The sequence below is a fragment of the Rhinichthys klamathensis genome, unplaced genomic scaffold (assembly GCF_029890125.1).
Source record: "Rhinichthys klamathensis goyatoka isolate OS25496 unplaced genomic scaffold, OSU_Roscu_1.1 h1tg000109l_1, whole genome shotgun sequence".
NCBI lineage: Eukaryota > Metazoa > Chordata > Actinopteri > Cypriniformes > Leuciscidae > Rhinichthys > Rhinichthys klamathensis.
In genome coordinates this window covers 4641176-4664732 of record NW_026606647.1, presented here as the reverse complement: position 1 = coordinate 4664732, position 23557 = coordinate 4641176, and the positions used below count along the sequence as shown (strand labels likewise).

The 23557-nt window shown below is 37.8% G+C and overlaps 1 protein-coding gene across 1 annotated transcript in view; it reads right to left on the bottom strand.

Moving 5' to 3' along the window:
• The window catches only part of LOC130087617 (PE-PGRS family protein PE_PGRS26-like), a 31605-nt gene extending 12606 nt beyond the window's left edge, over nt 1-18999 (bottom strand). The window contains exon 1 of the mRNA XM_056254026.1: nt 18468-18999. Within this exon, the coding sequence (XP_056110001.1) occupies nt 18468-18999 (532 nt within the window). The remainder of the gene's footprint in view (nt 1-18467) is intronic.
• Nucleotides 19000-23557: the final 4558 nt, after the last annotated feature.

The following is a 23557-nucleotide window of genomic DNA, read 5'->3' as shown; positions in this document are numbered from 1 at the left end:
GTTAGATGTTGGCACTCTTAAAATGGTGTTTGGTGTTAACCTGTTGCTGCAAATTAAGATGATGTGCAAATAACGTGCAATTGCAATTATTTGCATGCCATTGCAAGCACCATGTGGATGAGCTGGCTCAGTCAGGGCTTAATTGCATTGATTGGACTGGCCAGCTCTTCCTAATCTAGGATTATTATGATACATTAACAGCTGTGACTTGTTGTTTACAAGGCATTTATCAAGTGTTGTCAGTATAATGGGACAAATTCCCACCTATCGCGTTTATCACTGACTGAATCAGACCTGTCAGATCCAGATGACGAACTAATCTGGGAAAAAGGCTAAATGGGAGCCTTTAGACGATACTTCACCCTAAAAATATCCATTTTAAATTAGGAAAACAATCCAATTGTTTGTCCTATTTGATTGAAGCGAGACAATGATTTTATGTATGGTTTACATAATTGATGAGGAAGCATGCATTGAACTGACTGTTCAATATATAATGTGCTGTACAGAAAGTAATTCAGGTTAATGTGCTCGCTGAACCTTTCATGCCATAATGGACTTAGGGTTTGTACTTGTTGCCATGTTCCTCATGCAAAATTACAGTAAATTCATTTGAGGCGACTATACTGTTGCTAAATGACACTAGCCTCTGAGTGTCGGTGTAATGTTGGTAATCAGTGAATCATTTAACTGAACACTCATTAAAACAGACCTGAGGATTTGACAAACATATGTTGCTCTAGACGGAGAAAGAGAAGAGAGCGATGGATGAAGAGTGAAGGAGAGAAGGAGGTTGCGATGAGTCAGTGTGTTTTCCCCCTAGTTATCTGAGTGAGGATGCTTCATATTCCACCGTATCGATTTCCGCTTCTTTTTGAAGTGGTTCCCGAAAGTGAATCATTCCAATTACACAAGAACTTGTGTGACAGCTCTGACAGAAACATTTGAATTATGACTGCAGTCGATCCATTGGCCTTGTTTGGGAACGAGGGGTTTGGATATTGCATTTTGCTCAGTCTCGCCGGCACGAGGGCACATGTTGTCATAGGAGATTGCCTTTCAATCTGTAAAATGCTTTATCTGTGTAACACTAGATCTGATTGTAGAACAATAGCTTTATACAGGTGGGAGCATTCTTTTCACATTATATTTTTCTAGCCATCAAGTGGGGATAGATTTTACTGGGGAGGTGTACCATCAAAAATATATTTTAATGAAAAGGGGTTGTAGTTAAATAGAGATGTGATTGACTTTTAATATAACAGAAAATCAATATTAGCGATACATATGTTCATCAAAACCTTTTCTTTTAATCTATCTAAATTACAGGAACGTCTGTCTGTCTGCTGTCTGTCTGTCTTTTAATCACATATCTCTCGAACCGTTGGTCCGATGGATTTCAAACCTGACAGGTGTCTTGCTACGCACGAGTAAGTGCAGTGCAGAGTTTGACGTTGTTTGGATTAGAAATGCAAAAGATATCGTTAAATATATCGGTAAAAGAAGCACACATTGAAGTTGTGGTTTAAAAATAAACATTCTGTCAGCTAAACATTAAGTCAGCTACACTGTTTACTTCTGAAGTAAAAAAGTAGCGATTCTTTTCGAGAAATGTAGCGATTCTTTTCAAGGTATTTATTATACATTTATTACAATGTAATTATACGTTTATTACAATGTAATTATACATTGTTTACAGTGTTATTATACATTTATAACAATGTAATTATACGTTTATAACAATGTAATTATACATTTATTTAGGGCTGTCAGTTAAACGCGCTATTAACGGCGTTAACGCAAACCCATTTTAACGGCATCAATGTTTTTTATCGCTTGATTAACGGTCTTTTTGGCCTAGCAAACTTTGTAGGTTTTTTTCACATGCTTTTGTAACAGGACGCGACATGCGTGAGGACGTTTTGTTGCTTCGTCAACCAAAGCGCAAGCGGATCTAGCTAGACCGGAAAGAAAACAACAGGCACGCCGCACACACTTGTTTGGGCCGGTTTGGGCTTGCGAGCCCATGTGCGATCCCGCCAAATAGTTGGTTAACGTTACGTTTTGAGTGGATGACGAGCGCGAGACGCCGAAATGGATGCCAATAAGATTCTGAATGGAAAGTTTACTTTTAAAAAGTTGCCAAATGGTTCCATTGACAAGACCAAAGTGATCTGTGTGTTTTGTCGTTGTGAACTGAGCTATCATCATCGCAGCACGTCCAGTCTGAAATACCAGTCTGAAATACCACTTGATGATGGCCAAGCATGCTGATTGCATCACTAGCAAACCCATTGGAGTTGCTTTTAAAGCAACTTGAATTCTTAGCAGGTCCTCCACCGAAGCACATGCTCGGCACTTTACCACAATGGTAACTCACCCATAAACACCCACATATAAGAAAGTCGTTTAAAATACCAACATAATAGAATATTAAACATTAACAAGTCTCCCTATTTTCTCATCTGGCTTACTTTTTTTTTTTTTATCAAAGAACACTGGTACAAAGCAATTACGACAGACCAGGAGGGTATTCTTAAGTATTTATTGAGATACAACATTTACTTCACATAACATTTTCAGGCATAAAACAAAATAAGTGGGCTTTATAGTAAAAAATAAATAAAATAAGTGAAAACTGTTCAAACAAGGAAATATGCTTGTTTAAAATTTCCATTTTAAAATGGTAAAAATGTGTAAATATAAAATAATATTATAATAATAAAATATCTGAAACAAAGAGTGGACCATTTAAATGTTTCCTCTAGATTCAACAGCACTTTATGAATGAACTTTGAGAAGTTAGTGTACTCTAAATAAGGGCATAAATAAGTGCAAAAAACAGCAGCAGTGCACTGACCAAGACTTGGTAGACATCACCACCTCATCTTCAATCAAAACATCCAGTGTTTTGATTGAAGATGAAGATTTGATTGAAGACAACGTTCCTCCTCAACAGCAATGATGGTGACTGCTGCACCTGGTCAAACTCCTTACATTTCTCCTTACAAACCCCTTTTTCTAAATGCATTGAAAGAAAAAAAAGAAAGTGTTAGTGCATGTCACCACATATCATAAAAACGACCCTTGTGAGGACAGACATTTAAATTTTCATAAATTAAAATAAAGACATGAAGGATCAGAGTAGTGTTTATTCAGTAGGGTTTGTGCATTTAAAACCCTGTAGCAGTGGCGTCATGCCCATTCAAAGTGAGGGGGCACGTGCCCCCTCAGATTTTTCCTCCCTGATAATTTTTTATTTCTTCAGTCTTGTTATAATCAGATTCAGCGCGTTGTTCATCTTCAATCCGCAGCGGTGCCGAGCAGAGCGCACGTCAGAAACAGAGGACAGGGTGTGTGTGTGTGTGCGTGCGTGTTCATCTGAGCCTCATTGGTCTGTCACTGCTCGTCAATGTCAGAATATTTGAGATGACCAATCAAATCAAAGTAGGCGGGCTTTATGTTCACAGAAGCTGAGCGCGAATTTTAGCAGCGAGACTCGACGCTTCAGTGTACAGTCAAGTGCGAGATGTAAGTAGCTAAACTAAACATTTCATATTTGACAGTTTTTTTTAGTTCATAAATGTTAAACGAAGGACAAAAATAATCAGGCACACGAATATACTTTTGTCTAATTTCGCCATTTTGAGCTGAAAATAGGCCTATGTAACATGACTCGTAATGTAGGCTAATAATTAGTTTACTGTCATTGTGAGGGGAAAAGACGTTTTCATTGTTAGGCACAAGATTAATAATGAATGTGTACATATTGAGAATTAATATAGTACAATTTGTAGCCTTAAGTAAATTAAAAAAGCTCAGCTTTAGGAGGGGAAGGCAAGATCAGGAGACTCACTGAGAGAAAAAGAAAGAGTGATGGATAAGAAGTGAGAGCAGGTATTGACAAATAATCTGCCCACTGACATGGTTTTAAAGCTATTTCTTATCCTTTTTTTGGCCTTCAAACGTCTTGAAATGCACATATCAGAGAAATAAAAAATTTGAACCCCTTACCCACCTCAAATTTAGGACCTCTGTGATTATAAAGCCCTGTCTACGGCCCTGTATTAGGCATAAGATCAATAATGAATGTGTACTGTGAATGAATTTAATAAACTTAGTTAGGCTACCTAGCTTTCCTAGTAGCTTTCAGTAAATAAATTCGTCTGAGAAAATGATTCATAAATCAACCTATCAGTTGACCCTATGTTTACTTTCTTCACTGACAGACAAAAATGAAAAGCCTATCAGTCAAAGCTCAACTTTAGGAGTTTTTTTGGCCTTCAAAACATCTTATAATGCACATATAAGATACACATATACTTTAACTTAGTCCTCAGATAGAGGAGGGTTGCTGCTAGCTCCGTTAAGGTATTTCTGTCCCTCCCAAACTGCATTGAAATAGTATGTTTCGCAGCCAGAATTAAAAAAATTTCAGGGGGAGAAACCCCCTGACCCCTCCTAACATGATCCATATCACCCGTCAGAAAACAATTGCAACGTCTCAGATTGTGCCCCCCCAGAATTTTGGCTTGCATGACGCCCCTGCCCTGTAGTACTTATTTTTACAACACGTCTTCCAGAGATGTTTGTCAGAAGGATTTTATTGGGAAAAAATGTCAGGGGTTTATCGGTTGAATGTTCTAGAGCTTAAAAAAAAATGTCATTAATAAAATGTAATTTGGCATCAGTCGGTTCTTTATTACAAAGTAGAAAGTAAAGTGGTACTTAAAAGGGATAGTTCACCCCAAAATAAAAATTCTGTCGTCATCATTTACTCACTATCACATCATACCAAACACAAGAATCTTGTTCAGCTTTGGAACAAATTATTTTTATTATTTTATATATATCATGGACAATCCATCAAAAGTCTATAGACAATCAATATTTAGCTTCAAGAAGTACATAAAGATATCTAATCCATATGAATAAAGCAGTTTTATACAAGCCTTCCAATGGATAAAATATGACAAAGTATGAAATATATTATTTATTTATTTTTCTTAAGATGAACAAATTTATGGTTTTGGAACATGAGGGTGAGTAAATCATGACGATTTTCATTTTATTTTTAGGTGCACTATCCAAGTCATGCATTTATTCTAATGACATAATGATTTATGCTAAAAGGATAAAGTATTTCTAAGTAAATATAATGTAGTGCTGACATGTGTCCTACCTTGTGTGTCTTGAAATCATCAGCTGACTCTTCCTTTGAGATAGTAGACATGTCAGGATCGTAGTTCTAATGACATCAATGCCATTTTTGCACTTGAAGGCAAAACACAAAATTATGGTAATGTAACACAATTAAGCAACATTTATTTAGTTTATTTTTATGATTCATAAGACAACTTTAAATGACTGCAAACCTAGCATTAGCAATTACCTGACACCTTTACAAAATCCAAGGCAAACTTCAGGATAAGTGGAAATATAACACAAATTATATATATATTTTTTTTATCCATATTAAGAATCTATACTATAGCTAGAATATTCAAGACTTCACTGGTATTCTTCTGAAGTAATACAAAGTTACTCTGAATCATAGACAGACTGAAATATAATATATATATGGCCTAGGGTATTAAAGGTGCCATTAGGGTCTAAATAAAAAATGGTGGCACACTTCATTACATCAAACATCATTAGTCCTAGGATGTCATGATGTTATTCATGTGGTGCAAGAAACAATATGGTTTGATGTTAGTTGAGGTTTGCGTAATCTTTCGTTTGGGCAGTGTATGCATGAGTTGATCAAACATTTAAATTTCATTCTAAAAATATTGCATTTCTTCAAAGCTTTTTTTTTTGCCATTTGTGCTGCAAGACATCTCTAAAACTGAACGATGTACAAACAATGCATTTAAATAACTGGTCATAATATGTGACAATTTACATCTCGTACAACACTAAAAACAATCAGTTTGTTCAATGTGAATTGTACTTACTTCGTTTTAGGCTCATGGTATTGCATCATCTTGTTGACATTGATATCACACCATCCCTCGTTGCCTTTACTCTGAAAAAAGTATGAAACCAACCTTGTTAGTGTGGGTTTCAAATTAGAAAACGTGAGAAGCAAATAACAGTCTAAAATGTTAACTAACGTTACTGTTTAGTAAAACAGCCATCATCATCGGTCCTCGAGCCACTTGTTCACCGAGACTTCGGCTGCTTTAGTAAACTTAATAAGCATCACATGGATATGCTAGATAAAATTGACAAAACAGGTCATAAAATGATTAACAAAAAGTTTAAACATTGTAATGTAGTGAATGGGTGGGTTTGCGTTAAGTTAACTTACCTGTTGTTTACGTGGTGTGAATGACGGTTAGAGATGTGGAAGATGGTCCGTCTATCAGCCGTTAAAATAATAATAAAAAATGCCGGAACTTGTTTGTCCGTGTCCAACTGTGAGAAAGCACACAAAATATTTATTAATTTTCCACTGACAAACTGTGGCGTAAAACGCTGCATATTTAACAAGTTGCCGCTGATAAGTTAACTGTCTTTGATGTAAGTTAACTTAGCTGCTAATGGCGCGTTGGCTCCGCTTCTTTGCTAGCTAACGTTAGGGCCCTTACATAGTCAACGCATCGGTACGCATACGCGTGCGCAAGGCTACACATCGCTACGCTTCGGCCGCCATTATGCGTCGATGCGTAGCCAAATGTGTCATCCTAGTATTTGATACGCGACGCGCCGATGCACGCAATACTATGCGTTGTCGGTGGGGGCGACATTGCAAGTAATGTACATAAAAAGGTATATTATTATGTTTACAGAAGAAGAAGATTTGAATACAATGGCGGGCGAAGAGGAAAGTTATGCGAGCTTGTTCGTATACATCCTTTGTTGCCGCCGATGTAAAATCAGCAATATGCACTCCTCTTCAGTTGCCATTTTGATCTGAATTTTACGTGACCCGACTCTAGACTCTACTACCCCCTGCTGCGCGATCGGTGTATTGCATTTCACGCATCGCCGGTGACGCTTGTGTACTATGAAAAGGAGCGCGTAGCTCGCGTCGCTCGCGTTGCTTGCTCGCGTTGCTCGCGTTGACTATGTAACGGCCCTTAGGGTGTATACGAACAAGCTCGCATAACGGCCCTTTAGGATGTATACGAACAAGCTCGCATAACTTTCCTCTTCGCCCGCCATTGTATTCAAATCTTCTTCTTCTGTAAACATAATAATATACCTTTTTATGTACATTACTTGCAATGTCGCCCCCACCGACAACGCATAGTATTGCGTGCATCGGCGCGTCGCGTATCAAATACTAGGATGACACATTTGGCTACGCATCGACGCATAATGGCGGCCGAAGCGTAGCGATGTGTAGCCTTGCGCACGCGTATGCGTACCGATGCGTTGACTATGTAAGGGCCCTTAACGTTACGTACATTAGCGTTACTGGGATGGTTAACCTTCAGATAGAGAAGTACGACAATAAGACATAAAACGTTCAAATGTACTTTAAATGGGGATAAAGAAGTTCGAAATGCTTACCTGTTATTTTTCTTGACCGTTAGCCGTCCTGCTGTGAGACCCGTGGAGTGATGTGAGCGCGCAGTGGGGGATGGGCGGCTGGGCAAACGACTGCCTGAGAGAAAATGCGCGGGGTTTTTTTGGGTTTTTTTTGCTTCTTTGTGAAACACTCCTGGATAATATTTTGCCATTAGTAAAAGTAGTTAAGGCTTAATGTATGCTTAATATGAAATAGATTTATGTATTTACAATTGTTTATGTTTTTATTTGATTAGCTTTTAGTTTAGTTATAAAAGAAAACGGCATAATAAAATGAGCCCTTATGCTATAGCCTACAAACGTAATTTCTCAGAGAAAATTATTTAAAAGAAATTAGAAATCATGGAGTAAGTTAAGACATTTTTATATATATATATTGTGGTCAGGCATAGACGTAAGATATCAGATTAAATTAATTGCTGAGTTACTTGATTGGAACGTGTTCTATTAAAATGAAAACATCAAGTTAAGTCAAAGAGTAACCGTTTCAAGTCAGTTTAACATGATGCAATAGTGTTGAACATTAAACCTGATACAATGGTGTTAAATCAAAATGAATGGTTTAAACAAAGTGAACAACATCAAAAAATCATTTTTTTGAGTGCACACACACACACAGCTGATGCGAATTCTCTGCCCCCTCGTCAATATCAGTACCTCGTCAGTATTTTTTTCACCCTTTTATTGATGGACAGTGTTACATTGTGTGAGAGATTATTTGCTCCAAGTGAGAATATTAGTGTGAAATTGAACACAGTATTGTCAATGTTGTTTTCAATAAAAAACATTTGCACAAAGCAAGCCGATCCACTTTTCCATGTTGATAAGAGCATTAAAATTAGAAAAAATAATGGGACAAAAAGTCAAGAGACATTTAGAATTGATAAAAATGTGTGATTAATCAAGAGTTAACTATGACACTAATGCGATTAATCGCGATTAAATATTTTAATCGTTTGACAGCACTAAATTATACATTTGTTAGTCTTATACATTTATTACAATGTAATTATACGTTTATTACAATGTAATTATACATTTATTAGTGTTATTATACATTTATTACATTCTTTTTGAATAAGTAGCGATTCACTTTTGAAAAAGTATCGATTCACTTTCGAAAAAGTATCGATTCACTTTCGAAAAAGTATCGATTCACATTTGAAAAAGTATTGATTCACTTTCGAAAAAGTAGCGATTCACTTTTGAAAAAGTATCGATTCTTTTTGGAAAAAGTAGCGAATCTTTTTGAAAAAAGTATTGTAAAAATGTAATTATACATTTGTTACAGTCTTATTATACATTTAATACAAAAAAGAACTATGTAAAACTATGTATAGAACTATGAAAAAGTAGCGATTCTTTTTTGAAAAATTATCGATTCTTTTTTAAAAAGTAGCGATTCTTTTTGAAAAAGTTGCGATTCTTTTTTTGAAAAAGTAGCGATTCACTTTCGAAAAAGTAGCAACTCTTTTTTGAAAAAGTATCGATTCACTTGAAAAAGTAGCAATTTACTTTTGAAAAAGCATCGATTCACTTTCGAAAAAGTATCGATTCACTTTCGAAAAAGTATCGATTCACATTTGAAAAAGTAGCGATTCACTTTCGAAAAAGTAGCGATTCACTTTCGAAAAAGTATCGATTTTTTTTAAAGTAGCGATCCATTTTTGAAAAAGTAGCGATTCTTTTTGAATAAGTAGCGATTCACTTTTAAAAAAGTATCGATTCACTTTCGAAAAAGTATCGATTCACTTTCGAAAAAGTATCGATTCACATTTGAAAAAGTATTGATTCACTTTCGAAAAAGTATCGATTCACATTTGAAAAAGTATTGATTCACTTTCGAAAAAAGTAGCGATTCACTTTTGAAAAAGTAGCGATTCTTTTTGAAAAAAGTAGCGATTCTTTTTGAAAAAAGTAGCAATTCTTTTTTTTAAATATAGCAATTCTTTTTGATAAAAGTAGCGATTCTTTTTGGAAAAAGTAGCGATTCTTTTTGGAAAAAGTAGCGATTCTTTTTGAAAAAAGTAGTATAAAAAATTTAATTATACAGTTTTTACAGTCTTATTACACATTTATTACAATGTAATTATAAGTTTATTACAATGTAATTATACATTTATTACAGTGTTATTATACTGAGTTGTTATAATAACTGAGTTATTATACTGAGATTATATATACAAAGTTGATGCTTTAAAAACCACACAAAGCGAACACGATAATCCACACAACCACAGTTGATGAATCAATGTCTTGTGGGTTTGTATGGATTACCTCTTGAATTATATAAGCTCTCAAAAATGATTTCTGAAAATCTTTCTGTGTGTTCATCCAAAGAAAAAGAAATTCATATACACCTGGGACAGCATAACCGTACGTTCACACCGCCGCCGGCGAGAGCGGCAAAATTCGCTCTCGCCGCCCTGTCAGCGACGCCGTGGAAAGATTCGTGGACGCTCTGATGCTCTGACGTAGATCGAATGCTTGGTCTTTTTAAAAACTTTATTTAAAGGGGCCGCAAAGCAAACAAGAATGTCGATCGTTATGTTTGCAGAAAATTGATCGATGGAAAGAACTTAACAATTATAGTGACATGTTTGCTAACGAAATAAACAAATTAAAAGCCATTTGTTTGGTGTGGCTTTTGTGTTCATGGTTAAATGCTATTCTAATTTGCATTCCCGCTGAAAAACAAGCGTTCTAGCACGAATATCTTGCCTATAAATAGTGTTGCGCGCCTTCTTATGAAATTCAAATGATCAACCTCTCCTCTATTTTGCTTGGGAACTAATGTGGTCGGAACCAAAGTTACTTGACTGCGTTCTCTGGAATCCTCTCAAACGGAGCACATCTACATTCCGATTGGTTGCCGCCGAACCGCGTCATAGCTCATTTCCCTAAAGTTGAGCTGATTTCAACTTCTTCTCGCCGCTCCTCGCCGCTCTCACCGTCCAAGACGCGCCGCGCCGCCCTCGCCGGAGCTCGCCGCAGGCTCTCATTGAAAATGAATGACTTCCGGCCACTTTGACGCTCTCGCCGCCGGCGGTGTGAACGCACAGTAAGGGTGTGTAAATGATGAGTCAGCGCATTTTTATGTTTGGGTGAAGTATCACTTTAATCTTTTCTCACACACACACACACAACATAGGTACCTTAACCACAGTATAATTTAGTTTTGAAATGTAATGCTCTGAATTTTTCTCTATTTTGCAGGTGTTCATGGTTCAACAGGATTGTGTGAAAGAATATCAAGCAGAAGTTCTATGAAAGCATTGATCGACACAGTCTTTGTCTTATTGAGATCTTTCGATCTAAGAGTGGACACATGCTTTCTCAAGGTTGGTCCATATCCGGATACACTTGCATAGTTTATTTTTTTTATTTTTTATACAGTTTAAGTAATGAAACAAGCCACAAATCTATATTACTATACTATATTGGTTGTCCAATACAATCAAAATTGTGCTTTGTTGGTTCTGCATTCTCGTAGATCATTTCTTGCTAATCTAGCTATGTTTAACTTCGTTTTTTTTTTTTTTTTTACCCAACAGACTCAAGAGCCAACTGATATTAGATCACTGGTGCTCAGAGGGCTCCTGATCATCCTTTGTGACAACCCCACAGACTTCTTCAAAGCATGCTTTGTAAGTAACGTATTTTCTCAAAGGCTATCTCAAAGTACCATTACAACATAATTATTTTATTAATTGATAGTCCTTGAGTATGATCAAATCTGTGTGCACAGAGCTTTAACCATTGAAACTTAGTAGCAAAAGGTCTTTCTAACGTTGTCATCAATTACTCACCCTCAAGTCATTCCAAAACCCATAAGACTTTTGTTCATTTTCAGAACACAATTTTATGTATTTTAATATAACCTTAGACATTTCTGTCCCTCCATTAAAACTTAAAGGTTAAAAAAGGTCATAAAAGGCTACATAAAATAAATCCATATGAATCAAGCGGTCGTATACAAGTCTTTTAATAAGATAAGATGGCTTTGTGTGACTTTGAATGGAGGGACAGAAACCTCAGGGTTTTTTATTTATATATACGTATATATATATCTTTATTTCTGTTTTGAAGGTGAACAGAAGTCTTATGGGTTTGGAATGACGTAAATAAGTGACAAAATGATAATTTTTGATGAACTAACCCTTAAATGTACTCCAGCAGTCATAACCAATTCACACATTCACTATATTGTTTAACATTATTGGTGGCAATGAGAAATGTCATGAATGTGCTCTGTTTTTAGGACTCCGATTACTCATTCTGCCACCGTGACTTTGGAATCCTCCTTGAGCACGAAGGTCCTGTGCTCCCATCTTCCCTTCATCTCAATCCAGCCTCAATTAAGATCATCATTGAGGGAGAAGTTGTGATGGAAACCATTGTGGCACAATGAACTTACAATTTGATTTTATTGTAAGAAGAAGCCATGGCTTCTCCAGCTTTAATGCGTGTCTATAGTCATTCAGAAGGGTATAGCATGTTGTTGAATACTGTGTGTTTATGTTCCTCTAAACAATTTACAGGTGTTAGCAAGCAATAAGGTTTGCTTAAGAAGTGACATTGAAGTGTTACCTGTTTTTTGTCAATAAAAAAATGTTGTTATTGTTTAATTTCTTCAAATGATAAGACATTACATAAATATAACATTTATCACTACTTAAAATCATTTTGTAATATCTTCTTTTTTTTTTTGTATGTTTAACTGTCACGATTTGGTCTTGTCTCTGTCACGTTTTGGTTTGTTCATGTCATGTTCCATGTCTGTCATGTGATTCCCTGTTTGTCATGTGATCCTGCCATGTGTCTTGTCATTGGTTAATCATCTGTTCATTATTCACAGGTGTTCCTTGTCCTGTCATTAAGTCTGTGTATTTAAGCCCTCATGTTTGCCATGTGTCTTTAGCTGTGTCCCAATGTGAAGGCTGCGTCCTCCGAAGGCCGCATTTGAAGGCCGATTGCGTCACAGCGGCGTGACGAAGGCTGTCCCAATTCAAAGGCTGCCTCTTCAAAGGACGCATTTGAAGGCCGATTGCGTCACCGCGGCGCGATGAAGGCTGTCCCAATTCAATTCCGCATCCTTCGAAGGCCGGTTGCGTCATCACGGCGTGACGAAGGCTACCCTGATTCAAAAGCGACGCCAAATGCACCCTTCGTTTCCCCGTGAAAGGAAGTATTCATAAATGGACACTTAGCGGCCTATCCTACCTTGATCCTACCCCATAATTCATTGCGCGCCGGTGACGACAGCATTTTTGGTGCAGGATTTGGTGTGTAGCCTACAGTTCAAATTCAAATGTTGGTGTTGAACTATGCCTTTTAAAACCGTTCATTTTTCGTTTTTCATTTACGGGTTAAAAAAATTAAAAACTAATGGATGCAAATTTACACAGACTATTAAACTAAAGATAGTTTAGTGATAGTTTTTTAGATTAAAGCCTTTGATTTTACTAGTATTTTAATTGACTATCAAACCTTTCTACAAATACATTATTTTAAATATTTAATAATATAAGGTAGCCTACTTTTGCGTCCATTTGTTTTTCTTTTTTTTAACCCGTAATTGAAAAACTAAAAATGAAAGGTTGTTGTATTTTTAAAAGCCAAAGTTGAACACCGAAATTTGAACTGTAGTAGGCTACACAAATGGTTAAAAAAAAAAAAAAAAAAGACTTTGCCCCTTTATTAAACATTTAAAATATTCACAAATTACTATGGGACAAATGTCGATTTTACTGGTTTTCTAAGGCCAGATTAGAACCTGGAAATTATATTTTTCCCGCAATGCTGAATGAGAAGAGGCATGTCTCTGGAACCATGATTTATAGGCTAATGATAATAAATGTGTCTGCATAAATAACGAGGCATTTTAATTGTTCGTTTAAAAGTGAACATTTCAAGCTTTAGGCAAGGTATATTTTGTTTCAGTTCATTTATGAGACGCGCTCCAGTTCACGGAGATCATGAAAGCGCGACTGATTGTTTTATTTTATTTTACAAAAGCACAACGTTTTCTTGTTATGTGAGTTTGGACAAATAAAAGTAGTTGCGAATGATGTATTATTCTTTTCTGTATGACCAGAAATTATAGAGTATTTTTTAAGTTGTTTCCACTGTTGATGGGAAAATGCAAGTGTTCGCGGCCGCGCCTCCGTGCCATGCAGTGCGCGCTCACACTCCCACACACATTTGCGTCAAAATCTTGTGTTTATTTGTGATAATCTTAGCCCTGTATTATGACTGACATTTGACAAATTTCTTTGTTCCTTTTTTGGATAAAACCGCCTTCTAAATATGTAGCCTAAATGTAGGCTAATAATAATAATATTATTATCATTTGCGTTGAGTTCACTGAAGACAGTAATAATCATAAAATAATTCATGAATGTTTTATTTTTATATAACCTAACCTTGTGTTTGTGTTATATTTATTTTTTATATGTGAAGTTTTTTTTTGCTTATTCTATTATACTGAGCTTTTTCCTCCTAAAAAATTGACTTTAAAGACAAGTGGCCTAAATGTCGTTTAGAAAATTCATGTATTTAACATCCTCAGTAAAATATAAAACATAAAAATGACAATAGCCAATTCTGGCTCCATAGCTGTTTACTCAATTATAACAAATTAATGATCAGGGCCCGTATTCCTAAAGAATCTAAGAATCCTTTTAGAAAACTCTTAATTTAGCTTAAAAACTTTTACGTAGGAGTCTTAGCTTAAGAGTGATCCGGGACCGATCTGAGAGCAACTCTGAGTAAGGAAAAGACAAAAACTTTTATCTTAGTGAGGAGGCGGGGCTGACCCCGTTGCTATGTATGACACAATCTTTTGAAGACTGTGATTGGTTGGTTGTCCAAGAAGGAAAAAAAGAGTGATTTTAAGTATAGGGTCTATTCTAAGCCTTCACTTTGAAATTACATGCGTAATTTTTCCTATTTGACCATTCTCATACACACACACACATTATATTTGTGTATATAAATCCTTTTTTTATTTACCATATTGTTAATTTCCTATAAGGTATTTGATTGGATTAGAATGATAAAAATTGTTCCACTGTCTATTTAAGTGGTGGTTTGAATGTTGGTTTTAATGTAACAAACATGGAATAAAAAACAAGAAGGACAAGAAAGCTCAACTGGACAGAGGAACAGTGTTTACTGTGAGCCCAGTTAGTGGATGAACACAAGGCCATCCTTAAAGGAAAATCAGGCCGGGTGTCACAGCACAGAAGCAGACGTGGGAGCTTATAGCGGTTAATAATAAATTATTTACGGTTCATTCCCCCTCCTTGTGCGGAAGCCTGCTATATTCATAAATGCATTTTTTTGAGCATGCAATGTGGGAATGTCCAGTGGAAACTAAATGAACTGCGACACAATGAGAGGTTCTGAAAGTGCTGTAATTGTTTGTGATCACTCTGCTTACAGAAGTTTGTGACAGACCCAAATCATCACTGCTGCGTTGATGCATTTTCCCAGATGCCAAATATCTTAATGTACAGTAGTGATTTCATTTCTGGCACTATGCCATTCCTGCGCTGTGTCGGAGATGTTATTGTGTCTCTAATAAAATCGGTCACAAACATGATCCCTGCACGATCTCATCTATAGCGTCTTATTAACTCACTGTCATCTATTGTCTGCAATGCATTTCTTCTCCCTCTTCGTCTTTCTGCCATTTTCTCCTCTGCTAAAAAAAACTCTTAAGCCTCTTAAAAGTCCTCGTCCGTGCTCCTAACAATTTTGACCTTAAGACCTCTTTTAAGGGTTAAGATGCTTTCTGAATTACTTTTTTCTTTACTAGGATTTTTTCTTTAATTTTAGGAGTAAACGCCCACATTTCTAAGAATTTTCTTAGAATTTTGCCACTAGGAGCTACTTTTTGCATTAAGATTCTTTAGGAATACGGGCCCTGGACGGCAGCTCCATCTCGCACTGTTGCTTGGCGCCATGGAGCGGTAATCGGGAACACCTGGATGCGCAATTAGGAAATCCTATGAAGGCTACAAGGTGCGTCCTTCGAAGGACGAATAGGCTGCATCCTTCGAAGTCCGCGGCCTTCGGAGGATGCAGCCTTCACATTGGGACACAGCTTACGTCAACAGGGATGTAGTGGAGGCTAAACGCACGTAAACGCCGTTTACGCACCTCCCAATATTCGGAAATAGCGTTTACCCACCTCCAAAGTGCGTTTATCCACCTCTAAATTGCGTTTATCCACCTCTAAATAGCTATAAAATAAGCTTATGTCGTTTTAGTTTCATATTGCTCATTATTAGTTTCATAGGTTGTTAAACCTAAGACGAACTCTTTCATATTGCGCTGCATTACTGTCAGTGTTGTTGACTTTTACTGACGGTAAGGTTGCGCTGTTGACGCTCGCGCAGCCTCTCGAGGAGACATCTACACAAATGAGCGCACACACACACACTCAGTTAACAACATAGGCCTACTGCCTATAAAAAATCTAAATGTGGAGTTTTTATATTTTTAACATATGTTAAGCAACCTCAATTATTTTTCCTGAACACCATCACGATTGAAAATGTGACATTGATTTCCTACAACAGTTCAATAAACAGTTAAAATTAAGTCACTTACATTTTAGATGCAATATTGGCTGTTTTTGTTGTTTCAGCAGCGAAAATAGTTCCAAACAAAAATCAAAGCAGAACCACGGCGCATCTCACAGGAACACTCAACCTGTTTTCATTACTGAATGATTCAGCATTTTGAACGAATCGATTGAGTCAAAGATTCAACGACCCATTCGGAAACATCTGTCTCAATCTTGAATGAATCAGCCGTTTGAACAAATCGTTTGAATGAATGAATCAATTAATCACTCATTAAGACGGTCGCCTGCCGCCACCTACTGGCGGTTTCGTGTTATGTTTAAGTAGGTCATTCTTTCTAACGTTTCTTATTTGTAAATTTAAATCAATTTCATAACATTTTATGCAATTGTAATTTTTCAGTGTAAATGATTTAATTTGATCAGCCCTATAGTGTCTTATTATTCGAAATAATTGAATTTATTGATCAAATTAAGAAATTTAAAATGAAAGATGAAGCATACATATATATATATATATATAAGATTGGGGGAGGGGATGCCCTTTAAAGGTGCAGATATTACAATATGCCGATTTAAATATCAAAGCTGATTGAACACTGATGAGAATATTGTTTCAGAATAAATTAACAAAAAAATAATAATAATAATCCGGACGAGAAACTTTTTTACTCGGACAAGTGAATGACAGATTAAGCGTATGAAAGGGCTTAATGTCGAGCCCTCCCTATAGCAATGTCATCAGGAGATACACATACACCGGTAGGCAGTGGCCCACCTTACCGGGTGACCACGTCGTGGTCCACCAGAATTTATAGTTTACCCACCTCTTTTTTTACCACTACACCTCTGTTTGTCAAGTATTGTTTCCTGTGACCATTGTTTGATGGATCCTTACAGAATACTTGACCAACAACCATGAACCCAGTTGCCCTCCTAAGTCTGCATCAAGGAGACGCAGAGTTTTGTGATCTCTTTCACCGGTTGGAGTTTAATGATGTGGCTAGTGATGGGCAGATCGAGGCTTCGTGAAGCAATGAAACAGTTGAACCAAATGGGCCATATTGTTTCGAGGCTTCGAATCAATCCGACACCCGTCTCCTCTGTGACACCTAGTGGTCACTTGCAGGTGTTGATCTGAAACAACCTTGACGAGCCATTAAAAAATGTGTTGTTTTTTTATTATTGTATTTTTCTAATATGTGAAGCTTGTAACCTATAGGCTCTTCACTGTGCAAAATGTTATTTTGGTCCTGCAAAATAAATATAAATAAAAGAAATCAAGCCACAATGTCTCACTTTTTTAGAGATTTTTATTCAAAAATATGAATTTCTCTGCTGTGGAAAGACTTAGCCTACTTCTTTTTTTACAGATAATTTCTCCAGCCTTTGAAAAAATCCCCTCACAAGGGACACTTGTTGCTGCTGGCATGCAAAGATATTTTTTAGCTAGGACATACAAATGAGGAAAGATTACTGCTCTCTCTTTAAGTTAGTGGATCATGAGTTCTGGGCAAATCTATCTATTAATCTATCTGTCTATATATTTATATCTATGCATCTATTAATGTGTCCTGATATGTAGGCTATACTCTGTCTGTCTCTAGCCTATCAGTCAAGTGTTGTGTAAATTTAAATGTAGGCTAAGCCTAAATAGCCTATAACTAACCAAATCGCACTATGTCACTATATCACCAAAATCCGTTATCTCAAAATCAAACTCCTCTCACAAAAACCCACGAGGCCAATATGCGTTGATTTCACTTTTATACAGATGTGCGATTGTGTGGTCTGTTGTTCCCGACCGTGTCAATCAAACGCTGATTCGGCAGATCACACCTGATGAAACACTTAGTGAAACATTTCGAGGCTTCGTTTGGCCATTGTCACGTGACATGGGTGTTTTGAATCACGCTTCGGATCAGTGTTTCGAAACATCTGCGCTTCGGGATCTCGCAAAGCTTCGGAACGACTGTTTCGTGTCAGCCATCCCTAGATGTGGCTCTTAAGGACATTTTTCGTTTAGGGCTGAACGATCCGGTGCGGTCCCGATTGCCAGGGGGGAAAAATTCATTTTTCATTTCAATTCATTCTTTACTGTGGGTTTGGTGGACGAGGAGCCCCGCAACCCTACAGTGCCCACCAATTCAGAGCCTCTTCAAGTCATAACTGCCAAGCCCGAGCCACTTCACGTCATGCCTGCCAAGGCTGAGAACCTTCACGTCATGGCTCCTGACCCTGAGCTTCTTAACGTCGAGCCTGATTTTCACATCATGCCTGCCAAGGCTGAGGATCTTCACGTCATGCCTGACCAGCCAGAGACTGTTCACGTCACGTCTGCCCAGCCGGTGACCCCAGACAAGATGGCCGCCGCCGAGCCGGTGTCTGTTCCTGAGCCGGTTTCTGTTCCTGCCCATAACCCCATAGCTGCCCACCAGAGAAATTTTTTGGGGGGACGGGGCTCCGCCATGGCCACCTGAACTGCCTGGTCCACCCTTGACTCTTGAACTGCCTGGTCCACCCTGGACTCCTGAACTGCTTGGTCCACCCTGGACTCCTGAACTGCTTGGTCCACCCTGGACTCCTGAACTGCTTGGTCCACCCTGGACTCCTGAACTGCTTGGTCCACCCTGGACTCCTGAACTGCCTGGTCCACCCTGGACTCCTAAACTGCTTGGTCCACCCTGGACTCCTGAACTGCCGGATCCGCCCTGGCCCCCTGCACTGCCGGATCCGCCCTGGCCCCCTGCACTGCCGGATCCACCCTGGCCCCCTACACTGCCAGATCCGCCCACGCCACAGCCCAGGCCCGTCCACGCCATGCCACGTCCCGTGTCCTGTCCCCCTGTACGGGCCTGGCCCACCATCCCTCCCCCTATACCTCCTCTAATCCACCACCCTCCTGAAGTTATGTTTTGTGTTGGTTTTGTCGGGCGTCGGGCGTCGCCCTTAGAGGGGGGGATCTGTCACGATTTGGTCTTGTCTCTGTCACGTTTTGGTTTGTTCATGTCATGTTCCATGTCTGTCATGTGATTCCCTGTTTGTCATGTGATCCTGCCATGTGTCTTGTCATTGGTTAATCGTCTGTTCATTGTTCACAGGTGTTCCTTGTCCTGTCATTAAGTCTGTGTATTTAAGCCCTCATGTTTGCCATGTGTCTTTGTCAAGTATTGTTTCCTGTGACCATTGTTTGATGGATCCTTACATTAACTCATTCTGCGAGTAATTAATAGTAGCTTGATAGTAAACCTATACTAAAAAATAATAATAATATGAACTAATTATTTACAATAAAGACTACTAATGTAAACTTGATTTGTCTATTGAACCCACTTAAGATTCTATGTTAATACGACTTAACCTGTTTAGTTTCGCCCTGTGTAAAAACTAAAATGGTTTAGTGGAACGGGTTTCCACGCAATTTTCTAAAGTCAACTAATTTGGGTTAAGAGTGTATGATATCTTAATGAATGGTATCTCACCTTCTTTTTTTTCACCCTCCCTGAATGATTTACTTTTATGACATGGGACAGGCCATTTTCTCACCTCACAAGCATCACTTTAAAGCAGGATTCCTTATGTCATGCGATGTCACTTTACGTTACACTGTACATAACATTATTAACCGTTAAGGTTTCGAGCATGAGGTCACCTCTGAGAAGAGAAATGAAGACATGATAGCACTCATCTAGATGAGAATATTTATCTAGTGTCGCTGTCCTCCCTCCGACTTATTCAACGTACAAAAATCCATTGCAATGGAGCCCCACTGCGGATGACCTTCTGAATGAGAAGTGCTCCCATGCATTGACAATGAATATGCATTAGAGAGATTACAATGAGGTGACAAGGCAGGAGCTCTCATCCAAATACCAGCACAGCTGGCAGCCAGCTTTCCTGAGCTACTCCTCACCTCTTACATAAGAGCACAGCAAGCTGACAACACCTCACCATCCGCTCATGCAAACCAAAAGATCTCTGTCGCTGTTCTCTCCTGTCTCGCTTTTGATTCAACAAGAGCGGCTGCAAGAACAACTTCCTTGCACAAGGAAGGAAGTCATTGTATTAGTGCGTGGGGGAATACAAGCTTCTGTTATTAGCTCATTATGATGATGTTAAACCAAAGTGTCAAAGTAACAACTATCTTCCTATAGCAGGAAAAGCTTCCACCATCTGTCAGACCCTGAAATCCCAGGTGGCTTCAAAAGGATTCAAACCTCTGTTGGTTGCCCTTCACTGTCAAAAAAGCACCTGAGTGGAACATCCCAAAGATGACCAAGCACTGGACGGTGACATTAGCAAGCCCAAAAACTCATTTGCACCCGTGATCGATTATTGCTGTTAGTTGTATCAATGATTGCTTCTGTGCGAGGTGAGAGGAGGCATGAGGATGCCGAAAAGTGTTGAAGGACTATTTTGAATAGTAAAAATAAATAAATAAATCCACTCATAGAAGAGTGTTCTTTCTCATGTTTCTACTGATAAAGAAATGTATTATTCATAAAGTTGTTCTTTTCATTTCAATGAGCTCCTGCTGAAATTTGTATTTGTATTTTTATGCACACATACACACACATGGTAGAAGGGAAGGCTAATCTTATTTACACACCCTTTCTTGGCTGACAAATTTAATACAAAGGTGTGAGCTAAAAAGCATAAATGCAAAATAAAATATGTCATTAAGTCTTTGTCATTTACTCTTCAATATTTAACATTTATATATGTAACATTCATCAAATGACTGTCCATCCAAAAATGTGTTTATGTAAATGGTCACGGCAAAATGTGGGCATCAGATATTTTGAAACACCTCTACTTGAAAAACAATGTGGGCACCCTGACTCATAAGCAATGCACTAGCTGTGCGAGAGACCTCTGAAACAGTGTGAGTTTGGCAGAGAATGGAGGACAGGCTTAGCTTGGTGAGCAACAGCAAGGATGGGTCCTATCTAAGTCCCTGCAGGACTGAGAACTCGCAGTGGGAGGAATGTCTCAGCTCCATCTGGCCCAGCAACGTGTGTGCCTTCATGCCGAACCGAACCAAGGTCTGCAAAATGTTGGCACAACGTGTGAGTGAGGCATTGCATAAGGATAGCATTTGAAAGGAAAGATTCAGAGATATGTCACCATATGTCTGTGGAAATCTGCATGTTCCTCACATATGGAAATGGCATGTAGGTCTGTGATTTTTACTCTTTTCTGTGATGCATGTGTAAATGTTAGCTTGGGAACAAGCCTGTAGTGAGCACAGACATTGCTGCCAAATGTAGCCTAGCATGCTGTTGTGTGGTGAACACAATCTGCCATCTAGTGGACACATTTAAAGCACAAGTGCGAAAGTTAAAACAAATAGATATAAAATATACCGGTAAGCTGAATATTTTATGAATATACCTTTGAATTTTGTGGATTGCAAATTTTTTTTTGCATTCGTTACCTATCTGTGAATGCAGGTAAAGTGGGCCGATCTTTGTTAAACGTGTAATTTAGATAGATCAGTTGTTGTTGTTGTTTTTTTTTCATTATTACTTTTGTTAACTTTAAGGTCCAGCTATAATATTTTAATTTGAATATAATTTATATAATGCGTTGTTTGCCAACTTATTCATGCACTCGAGACAAATTTCTTTTCAGATATCCTGATTTATCAAAAAATAATCCTGTATCTTAATTTAAAAAAAAAAAAACATGATTTATTAACATCAAACAAACACATTCAACAACATATTCCAATTCGGGTCCATGCACAGCCTGGCGTGTGCAGGTAGATAGCAGGAACGAATTTAAATGACAATAATAAGAACACTCTACCGCACACTGACTTTACTCTTTTATTTTATTCAAAGAGAACAACGCGTTTCGCATAGCGTCCTTAGGTAGAGTGTTCTTATTATTATAATTTACATTCAACAACATATTTAACAAACCCAAAAGCAATCAGTTATTCCTCAATGCATGCATGTGTAAAATTCAAAACAATTGGAACGTGTAGGCAGATAGACAGATAGATAGATGGGCTATGCTAACTTTTTCTGGCAGCTATGGTGTCAATAAAGTTTAGGCTACTGAATAGCTTAACGAATAATACCATTAACTTGTTGAATTTGCATTTGAGCAAAATATTTTTTTCCTGTTTGTTATTATATTTTTATTCTAATTGTATTATTTATGAAACTCTCTACAAACATAAATGGCTAATATGAAATCATAAATCATGAAAATTATTTATGCTGGAAATTAAAACGAACGTGTAGTGTCTATTTTTTTTGCAATCAGGAGTATGCCTATCATTTGTTTGATCTGTCTCACGTTGGCTAGTTAGACAAATGCATTTCTTTTAGAAATAGATCGAATTTTTATTAGACCACGTAGGGTAGACTGGGTACAGTTGAGACGTACAGTTGAGACACCTTAAATAACTTGCGTGCGCAGCTAGCACAAGTTGTGATTTTTGCTGTGCACATGCGTATTAGTGTCCTCTTTGATCGTGGGAAATTTGATCAATGGACGCATCTCCGCTCCGAAGATATCGGCAAAACTTTTTTTTTTAAGGTAAGACGTTCCCTTCACCATGCACACTCCACAATGAATAGCTTATTATCCTTATGTGACTGTTAAACGTAACTGGTATAATCACAAACGTTATTCTGTGCCCTAAAAACGGGCATATTTCATGGGATTGTTTCAGGCATGGTCATTGCAAAATCTAGAGAAATGCGCGAGGTGGCCATCAGGGTACAGTTGAGACACACTGTCTTAACTGTACCCGCCATAGGCGTCATTTACGGGGGGGACGGGTGGGACATGTCCCCACCACTTTTTGCCAGGGTCGATATTGTCCCCACCACTTTTGAAACATCTCGCGTCACGGATGTACCAATACAAATAAAAAATCTCTAGTTAACTAGCAGCATTCGTTTAATTCATTTGTTAAATAAGAGGCGATCTAGCGCTGAAATGTGTTGTCTTCACTCGGACGCGCGCTTCAATCCGTTGCAGAGATTCTATTCGTTCCAGAGAAATCACAATTCAAAATGCACACAAACGTGTCCCTGCTTCTGAGGGTTCTAATCCGCACTCGTATAGTTTTTTTTCCCCCTCATCAAAACCGATAATGTTTATCAGTGATAAAGTATATCAAGATTCTTGATATACAATTATCGGTTTTGATGTGGGGAAAAAAACTATACGAGTGCGGATTAGAACCCTCAACCTCCGACACGCTTGGCAAAAATTCTGCCACTGGACCATTACAGTACATACGCATCGCAGGCGGATCTATATATATATTCACGTAAAAATTCACGATACTAACAACATTATATTAGATCTTAATATAATATTAAATTTAAACCCAAAGTACCATCACATTTTTGGTCGGACATCATCACATCTTTGTATACATTTTTATTTATTTAAATCAGT